At 39.6% G+C, this 10,181-nt stretch overlaps 2 protein-coding genes across 2 annotated transcripts in view; one reads left to right on the forward strand and one right to left on the reverse strand.

Annotated features, from left to right (window-relative positions):
- The window catches only part of LOC136256296 (DNA repair and recombination protein RAD54-like), a 34,380-nt gene extending 28,531 nt beyond the window's left edge, over positions 1 to 5,849 (forward strand). Inside the window, exons 17-22 of the mRNA XM_066049221.1 lie at positions 503 to 561; positions 2,727 to 2,791; positions 3,983 to 4,061; positions 4,594 to 4,749; positions 5,289 to 5,312; positions 5,760 to 5,849. Coding sequence (XP_065905293.1) covers positions 503 to 561; positions 2,727 to 2,791; positions 3,983 to 4,061; positions 4,594 to 4,749; positions 5,289 to 5,312; positions 5,760 to 5,813 — 437 coding nt within the window. The 3' untranslated portion in view covers positions 5,814 to 5,849. The remainder of the gene's footprint in view (positions 1 to 502; positions 562 to 2,726; positions 2,792 to 3,982; positions 4,062 to 4,593; positions 4,750 to 5,288; positions 5,313 to 5,759) is intronic.
- A 1,566-nt stretch (positions 5,850 to 7,415) lies between these two features.
- LOC136256298 (uncharacterized) lies at positions 7,416 to 9,038 on the reverse strand. Its single transcript, XM_066049227.1, has 2 exons — positions 8,850 to 9,038; positions 7,416 to 8,750 (listed from the first exon to the last, which is right to left on the reverse strand). Exons 1-2 carry the CDS (start codon positions 8,945 to 8,947, stop codon positions 7,541 to 7,543), a joined length of 1,308 nt encoding a protein of 435 aa, XP_065905299.1. The 5' UTR covers positions 8,948 to 9,038; the 3' UTR covers positions 7,416 to 7,540.
- Between the last annotated feature and the right edge of the window lie 1,143 nt (positions 9,039 to 10,181).

Raw genomic sequence — 10,181 nt, forward strand, 5'->3', positions numbered from 1 at the left:
TGACATCATCACTTTGTTACATTACAACTTTTCTAAGAATGTGTTAGGAATGTTCAAATGATCCATATCACTTCCTATCAGTGAACCCATGTGTACTGAACTTCACAGTAATGATGTGATTTCCTTAATGATGGCTCATCCTCTGTGTGTGCTATTTTTATCTGTCTGGCCATTCATTACAATAGAAACATTTAATAGGCTATCAATAGGATCATTACAGTATAGATTTTGAGAATTGAATTTGTCCTAGCAAAGTGAATAACTTGGAACCTGTTAATGTGGACACTTGAGGACACCTACATAATCCAGACACTTAGTTAAGGTCCCAAAGTATCCCTTAGTACATAAACTGACCTGGAAAATCAGGACACCTTGATAATGAGAACGAGGATACTATTTGGGTGGTCCCAAGGTGTCCATATCATATACTGTATTGACATTGGCTGGTTGACTGTTACATTATAAACACAGCGGTAGACATATTGTTCTCTCCCCATCATAGGGAAGATGCAAGTACTGGATTACATATTGGCCATCACTAGATCCACTACCGATGACAAGGTAAAATGTATTGTAGTAGTACAGTGTAGTAGTTGTGGAAGACAGTTCTCTCTCTCTCTCTATTTGTACATTATATGGTGTGTATGTGTGAGGGTGATATGTGGGGTCAATCACAGCTGTACATGTACAAGGAAGTACACTTTAGTATTTACTAACTGAACTACCTGCAGTTGTTCATTCAAGGTACTAAGTACAATACTTGTTGTACTGTACTGAAGTATTTTCAGTTGTACTGTACTTGGCCCCATCATGTCATATACAAGGTAACTGTCACGTCCTATATGTAGGCCATTTCTACTGACCTAACATCTCTATCCTGTACCCTCCATCAGTGTAATAGAATTATCTCTCATTGTTGCTCTCCCGTACAACAAGAACCACTTTCATGTGCCATTAAAGTGTACTTGGGCACTCCACAACAAGTGTGCTGGGGTGGTACAATTTTGTCTGTTGCAGAATTGTTGACATTAACATCGATGTCAGTATCCTGTAATTAATACTGCTTCTCAAATAGTTACTAGTATATCATTTGCCAGTTGTTTCCTATATGGAATAGCATCTGTGTGGGGTCTGTATCCTCTCTGTGCATGTGTGCGTGGGTGGTGAGTGCATATGCTTGCATGTGTTGTGTGTAGTGTGGTGTGTGTAATATGGAATATAGACACCTTGGGACCAACCAATAGTGTCCTGATCATCAAGGTGTCCTGATCATCAAGGTGTCCTGATCATCAAGGTGTCCTGATCATCAAGGTGTCCTGATCATCAAGGTGTCCTGATTATCAAGGTGTCCTGATTATCAAGGTGTCCTGATTATCAAGGTGTCCTGATTATCAAGGTGTCCTGATTATCAAGTTGTCCTGATTACTCCAGCATAACTAGTTCACTAATTCCCTAATAGTATCAGATTTCACAGTTTTGTGTAGTGAATACATTTTGTTGTGATTTCTGTGATCTCCCAAACCATTTCACATTACATGCAATCATACACACACATTTTCACAGACATGTTGAAGGAAGTACCTAACATCTGGCTAGTCTATATCATCCCCATTTCCTTGTTATTCCATTTCAGCATCATCCTGTGTTCATACTTCACTTGTGTTGCATAATTCATGTCAAAAATGTGATTTGTGATAGCATAAATGGGAAAGTTTCCTTTGTACAAAATTTTTGCATTTTTAGTGGTTTCAAAGAAAACCACAAAACTTGCTCCATTATGCAATTCTTGAAAATCAGTAAGTAGATTACCTATTTGTGACACACCATCGATAGCTTCAGCTTACCACTGCAACATTATGTCAGAGTTGTTGATTAGAGGTCACATCACACAATTTTCCTAGTAAACAACTGTATAATTACCTCAGGTCATTGTTTACTAACATGTTCAATAACTGATACAGCAATTCCCAGGGATTGACTGATTCACTCAAGGTACACAACATGTCCTGGATATGACATATGGCTCCAGGGTTTGATTGGCTGTATACAATTTGCTGAATAGGCAAATTTCTGTTGTATCTGCTACTATATCCTGCCAATATTGTAGTGGCTCCTATGTTCTTTAATTAATGTCAGTAACCATTAACTCATTTGTGTCAAATAAGAATCCCTACCATATACCCAGTATATCTGTGGTATTTGCCAAAAGCTAAACATCTTTTAAAATGTTCTAAACCTGTAAACTACTGTAGTTCATCGTTAAAGGGACAAGCTACAAAGTAGTTTTGTTAAAGGTCTGTTCCCTCATTCTTTAGCCATATGCAAGTGTTTAGCATTTTGGCAGCATGCATACAGGTTTTTTGTATATACTTCCATGTCTAGTCTACCTGCTGTGTGTGCATGTGCATGCGCGCACGCTTGTGTGTGCATGTGCATGCGCGCACGCTTGTGTGTGTGTTGACTAGCCATACCATGTGTTTGTAAAGGGTGGAGTAATTTTAGCATAAGTACTGTGTAGTCTACTAGGGTCACACTACATATGCCTTGTAAGGTGTTTAACTGGTGGGACTAATAACTTGGCAGACTATGAACTGTTGAATAAGAGATTCTATTTTTGACATATCACACCTAAGATTATTTCTTCACCAATTAAACTACACAGCACACCTTTGCACATGAGATCTACATCATGTGAGCTAGTAACATGTACTTAATCCCCTCTACAGGTGGTGCTGGTCTCCAATTACACTCAGACGTTGGACGTGTGTGAGCAGTTGTGTAGATCACGAGGGTGAGTGTGTGTAGTCTCGTGTGACCAGACCAGCTTGTTTTCTTTATATGTGAGAGCTACAGCAACCTAGAGTGTGTATGTGTGTGTTCCCCTAGTATTGAGTGTCAGTGTGTCAGACATGGTATTACACTAGTGGGACATATCCAACATGTGGTTGACATGTGTAGGGGTGTCCGCTATACTTCATAAGGACCCCTACATCATCACCAAACAGGTAGCCCCCTCATGTCTTGTTCCTATGTTAAGAAGCCAGTAGACTGTACTCTCACTGTAGTGAACACTTTGATATATTTTGTTGCTAGAGCAGCTTTCCTTTCAGCTCCAAGTAAAAATTGTTGTTGGCTGTTCCATGCTCAAGAATGCAGCCCGGAGTTACGCTGTTTATTGGTGCTCCACAATTTAAACATACCAATGGTTGATTAAAGTAATATTCAAATTTGTGGTTTAATCTTTGAGAATTATTATAACCATGTCAATCTGACATCAGGTCTGTTTACCAGACATTATGGCATTGTGCAGCTGAAAACAACTTGATGTAATAAGTAGCCAGAGGGGCTATGAACCCAACTAGCCACACTCTGAACTTAATGTATACACCCTGGATGTTATGATAGGTAGAGTGTGTCAGCCATTATAATAATACTAAACTGTTTACACAGTACAAGTAAATGTCATTTGACATCAAGTCTCAGGGTACAGTCAACCTCTGTGTGTGTTGAGTTGGTGTGTGCATCAGTATGACATGTCATCATAAGAGTACATGTGTTGATAGGGTATGGTGTACTGTGTGATTAAGATGTCCTTATAAGGTATCAAGTTGTCTTCACATGCTATCAATGGTTCTGGGGTCATCTTGTTTGCAGTCAATGAAGGGTTGGGTGGGATAATATTTTTTGTTTGCTAACTTTCTATTGGTTATGTTTAACTCTACCAGTGTTTTGTGTAGTATCATTGTAAGCATGTAAAACAAAACTATTTTAGCAAACTTCAAAATTAAAGCTCGTCCATTATAAGGAGTGGTCCCCGCAGCTCTGGCTACTTGCCTCTGAAAAGAAAAAAGCCTTTGTATTACAACAAATATATTTTATTCCCAAAGTGCCTGTATGTAAAGGAGGTATTACGTCTTGTACTGGCTTTACTGGGTCCATTGTGGAGGTAGCCATTGCACAACACATAATGTAACTTTTACAGGTACACATATGTCAGACTGGATGGCTCAATGGGCATTAAGAAGAGACAGAAGATCGTTGATCGGTTCAACGACCCTGCAGTGAGTCCCACACCATACTGTATATGGGAATGTTTAATGCTAGCTGTCTGTGTATGGTAATGATGGAGTATGTGAGCTCATTGTTATACTTGCTGGCCATGAATGGGTCACTATAACCACTTGTAGTAAACTAGTCTCTGTGAGGTAGAACTGTGTCTAGTGGGATTAATAATGATTGTCAAAAATTACGACATTCATTTTCGAGCTACAGTATGTTCTAGTGTTCAGTTTTTAACTCTGCCATTAGACACAAGTAACACTGCTTTTTACTCCCTTATAATTCATCACTTGTAGTTCTGTCATTAAGGGAGACTCTCTATTGATTCTCACAATCGTGTTTATCAGTATACACGTATGTATTGACACATACATGTTGTATATATGTGTGTGTGTGCGTGCGTGTTCATGAACTGTTAGTTTAAAATTTTTCAATTGTGTATATGAACATTGAAGTTTACAAAAGAAAGCTTTGATTTATAGCTTGTGCTATCTCATCATGTGCCTCTTGTCTCATGTGATCCCCATTATCCAGGGACAGGATTTCGTGTTCATGTTGAGCAGCAAGGCTGGAGGGTGTGGTCTTAACCTGATCGGAGCAAACCGTTTAGTTATGTTTGACCCCGACTGGAATCCAGCCAATGACAACCAAGCAATGGCTAGAATTTGGCGTGATGGACAAAAGAAACAAGTAAGTGATGACCATTTGTGTTTGTTAGAATCATCACACACAACACACACACACACTCTCTCTCCTCTCTGGCCGCTAGGTCATTGGGTGGCAATTTCAATGGGACCAGTAGCATCCACCATTGAGCAAACATTCCAGGTACTAGCTGAAAATAGCTGTTTTTGCTCTAACTAAGTGCATAGTTAAGATGGTTCCCCTGAAAGTATTGCAAAACCTTAGCAGGGGCACAAGATTGGTATGTGACATCATCAGACGACGTCCTGGACTCAGTGCACAAATTCCAAACTCGTAGACTTCTAATAGTCAGTTTGGCCAGTACAAATACTGTTGTTCGGGGTTCGCCGCATGGAAGCACTGACTATGCATTGCTTAGAAGCACACTACACACTATTACTAACAAATTTAATATGCCATGTCTGCACACACCTAATGTACACCATAGAAGTACGCTGTCTTAACTGTTGGGTATATTATAGAAGCCCAGTTCCTGTCTGATGATACCTTATACAATAGTGTTAAGTGTGTTTTCTACCCTGTAGTGCTTCATCTATCGGCTACTGTCGGTAAGTCGTGTGTGGGTGTGTGTAGTGTAGTCTCTCTCTGCATGGTGTATGTGTATGTGTGTGTGTGTGTATGGGACAGCATGGCATATGGTATAGGTGATGATGTACTGAATGTGTGTATACTATAGCAGCTGAGGGTTCTCTGTAATAAGATTTCCTCCTAACTGGTTTATATATGAATCATAGAAATCCCCCTGGTATTGTGTCTATCAAGACCTAGAAATGCTGCACAGATGTACTACTGTTATAGAATAATCAAATTTGCTTACAAATATTAGCAAATTTTACAGCTCTAATGATATAGCTGACATAGCTATTTTGTAAGTCACCATTTAATCGAAGCAGGTGGCTACATCAGGTTACTTTATACACAAATGACACATTTGGCAAGTTGGTTGGTTTAGACAAGTGTCGACCTTATTAACTATATGACTCTCCCTTCCTCAGACTGGTACAATCGAAGAGAAGATTCTTCAAAGACAAGCTCACAGAAGGCGTTGAGCAGTGTGTGGTTGATATGAGGAAGAAGTGGAACGACACTTTTCTGTAGAGGAGCTGAGGAAGTTGTTCATCCTCAATGAAGACACCATCTCTGATACCCACGACAAGTAGGTCACTTTATGAAAGGAAGGGAGAGGTTCAGTCACTGTAACATGTACAGGGAGTACAATCGACCCCTCTCTTAAGCTGGATACTTGGCCTCAAATTCTGTCCATTTTTGTTTTCCTCTTTCAGAGGTAAAAATGTTAATTCTTTGGACCAAAATTCTTTCAGTATTTTTTCCCATGTGGTACACAACCACATTACCCATTTTACATGAATAGAGGAAAAAGGTAGTCCCTTATTTGTCACAAGCATATAATGTTACAAGAGCTGAGTAGGAAAAGGCCACAGAAATAATCCCACTAATTCAGTGATATCCTTATACAACCCTCAAAGGCTGTTATATAATGTAATTAGCACCTTTAGGAATTTTTGTCAGCTCATCTAGGTACTTATAATGGTGACAAGTGGTATCTGGGTATATTGGAGACCAATATCTATTCAGATAAGCAGCTACAGGATTTTTACTTTAATGTCAGTCAATTATTAACACCTGGTGAAGTGTTCCTGTTGTGTCATAGCAATGTTTAGTGGAAGACTTCCTTACCATGGATAATTATATCATTTGTGTGCCTGTTGGTGTGTGTCTTGTTGGATATGAGGTGTTTGATGTCTCAGCAGCAGCTGCAGATTGTGTGGGTGCTATGGTGAGCATATAAGGGACTCTGTGTGTGTACACTGTCCAATTTGCTTGTAGTAAAGAAGCCATTATTCCATGCCAGTGGGCTCTCTTGACTCCAAAGCACTGTTGTGTGTGTCATTGTTACCATGATGATGATCTATATTTAGGTCACCAAATAAGGACATTGTTAGTATAATTGTTTACTTACTATAATTGTGTAGTTCTTATAATAAATTTTTATTTCACCACAATTATTGTTATTTCTCAATCTTGTCACAAAGTAATTTGACATCATTTATCCCTGTCATTGTCCAGATTTAACTGCAAAAGATGCGTATTGGGTCGGCAGATGAAACCACCACCTGAAAACTCAGACTGCACCTGTGACCTATCACTATGGCAACACTGCAGTGACAAGAAGAACATTGACGATGCCATCTTGAAGTCAGTTTGGAGTGGCAAAGACTCCGTTATCAGTTTTGTGTTCCATCATAAATCACATGAGAAACAGATCACTACAGTTTAGCTGACCACTATGATTACCTATTATAATTTATTTTATAAATAATATGAAATAAACATCCTTGAAATCATGTCACCTCACTAATAAGGACACCATAAATTTAAAATAAACACTAGAAAATGTATGTAGATCATGGCATGTAATCAAGTGTGAAGTCTGATCAATGTGAAGTCATGATGATGCAGACACTTGTAATGTTATACAGGAACTAGCTAGGAAACACTAGTATCCTGAACTAACCACAATATGATTATGAGCATGTGATAAATGCCTGCTCATACCATGGGACATATTTGGTACAATACAGTTGCACATTCCATCTGTTGTTTACATAGCATAAACTCCCATACACTAATTTAATAGAAGTTTTTCTGACATAAACAATTCATGTGAATTACAGACAATTCAGACAAATTTATACAAAAAGAAAATATAAAAATTGGGGATGAATTTGTTAAAAATTTAGGGAAGTGACAAAATTTACAAGATAAAATCATCAGGCCGGTGGTTGCCCACTTGATAAGCTACGATTGATGCATGATCCAGTTTACCTGAGCACGTATTGAGCTGACGGTGCAGATCTGGGTTAGCATAAGGTAGTTCACGAAAGTCTTGTCCGGAAGCATAAATTGATTCACGTAGAGTTCGTTTGCTTTCAGTCATGCGCACTGAAAAGTTCATTAAACAAGCACACAAATCTTGTGCAGTGAAGTCTGGAGTGCTGTTCTCCAGCCATGCTATCTCCTTCTTCATGTTATTAATCACTTGCTCTTGAGCTGGAACCAGTTTCATTTTTCTCTCATTTGAGAAGATAGGTGAGATAATCCCAGGGTGGAAGTTATCAGCTATTCCATCTGACACTATGAACACATAGTCACCTGGGGATACTGTGGTGGTAGCAAATGTCAGGTTAGCATAGTCTGGTTGAGCTCCATTACCTGGTCCAAGTACTCCACCACAATCAGAAATATCTCGATCACTCTTTGGGTGACAACCAATTGTGACCTCCACAAGTTTCTTGCTAGAAGGGGAGTATACGAAGACTGGACTGTCACCAAGGCCCACCACACACAGACCCCATTGGTTGGTGTTCTGCAACTCACACACAAATGCTGCACTCAGTGTTGTCAAGGTGGCATTCTTGTCCATTATCAAAGCGTGTGCCCTCTGGAATGACTCCCAGAGTAGGCTGAAGGCCATGTGAGTATTGGTAATACTGCTGATGTTTGTGTTCAGATGTTGCAGGGAAGCGTATACTGCACACATGGCAGCTAACTTGGGCTTGGGTCCCCAGCTTACTCCATCAGCAAGCGCCAGTATAGCGCTGTTCTTGCGTGCAATAACTCCAAATACGTCAGCAACAGGATCACCAACTAATGGCGGCTTTCTGCTACTGAAACTACTGTCACTGCTGCTACAGGAATCTGATGATCTGCTCAATCTTGGGCTGGATCGCGGTGCCTTCTCATACAACGACAATGATATCCCATACGAGTATGACTTGTAGTTCTCCATTAAGCAAGTGAACATATTCTCACACACATCCAGCTCCGCTACACCTCTAGAAGGGCCAGAATATGATGATAGTATCCCTCCACCCAGGGAAGCGACTGCGTTGTTGTCTAAATCAGTCCATGTCCCGCCATAAGTGACCTCCAGTGCGTTATCAGGACTCCCGCTTCTTCTCCGCCTAATGCACACACAAAAGCAAATACAGTGTTAATACGAGCTGTATTGCTGCAATACTACCTGCACACACTAAACTAGTTTGATCTTAGTATATACTCACCCGAATAAGTTTTGGAACAATCCCGATCCCTTTGCACGGGGAGCGTTAAGGTGGAAATCGTTAACTGGTAATACCTGTACTACGTCTGCTGCTAACATCACTACAATATCATTGAGGAATACAAGCTATCTCTAACAACTAGTGACACATTTTCTGATGAATAATATAACAAAAGAGGAGGCGGAATGTTTTTAGCCAAAATAGTCATCACCAAATATGGATAGTGCGTGCGCGATGATGTATTGTCTGTCACGTGCGGTTAATTCACACCATATTTGTAGTGATTCCAGCATTCCACAGGTAAGTTAATATTCAACTGACTAGTAATATGATAATAAGAGACATCCTCGGAGACATCTGTGTAATATCAGTGAAATAGCTAGCTACTGCATGTTCTGCAAGTAGGTCTGGATGGAATTACTGAAATGGCTCATTTGTATAGCTAGCTACTAACTATAGTACTGCTTCATTCAGCGGCACAACGCCATTCTTTTTTTAAATTTTATTAAAGCTTTACAGCGCAAGTGCTGAAGGTCTGTAGGACACCTGGTCCTACAGCCTGCTCAAAGACATTAGATACTAAGACATTCATGAGCTACTATGATAAGGTGTGCGTTTGAAAAGTTGCAGGAAGGAGAAAAAAATCCGTGACTGGACCTAGGTAGCCTCGAACCTGCAGCCATCCGATTTACGCTCGAATTCCTCCTTGTTGGAGTGATACAAAGAAAAAAACTAGTTACAACAACACTGAACAAACTAAACATGCATGTATGTATAAAAACATTATACCATACACAAACGACGATAGACATAGATATTAAACAATAAAATTAATGGCTTTTTGTATAGTCTCGAAAGTCTCTAAAAGACTACAGTTCTTTAACTTTTGACGTGATGATCCAAACAAGAGAAGGCTTGAGTGACCATAGCTAGATAATTATAGACTCTTATATGGTGTAACAATATAGGATGATGGGGAAAACTGTAGGGATTTCTGACTAAGTACTGCAACCCGGGTTGTCACAGTTTCTCTATTAAGATTCTCCATGCTGCTTGTGATACTCTTCCTACATTGTCAACTTACCATGTTGGGATATACAATGTGGTGCAAAAATGATGTACATTGTGTGGCGGCTTTCAGCCTACCACTGTACATGTATTAGGTGGCTGTCCTGTCGCATTGACACAGCCTGCTTTACATTACCATCATAACCAAGTTTAAACTGAAGTTTTGCAGTGTTGAAATGTTAAAAATATTTTAAAACCTATTTATTCAAACATTTTTGACTCTGACACAATATTTATAGCCAAATCAGAGATTTCACCAAAGCC

This window comes from Dysidea avara, chromosome 5 (assembly GCF_963678975.1).
Source record: "Dysidea avara chromosome 5, odDysAvar1.4, whole genome shotgun sequence".
In the NCBI taxonomy this organism is placed as follows: Eukaryota; Metazoa; Porifera; class Demospongiae; order Dictyoceratida; family Dysideidae; genus Dysidea; species Dysidea avara.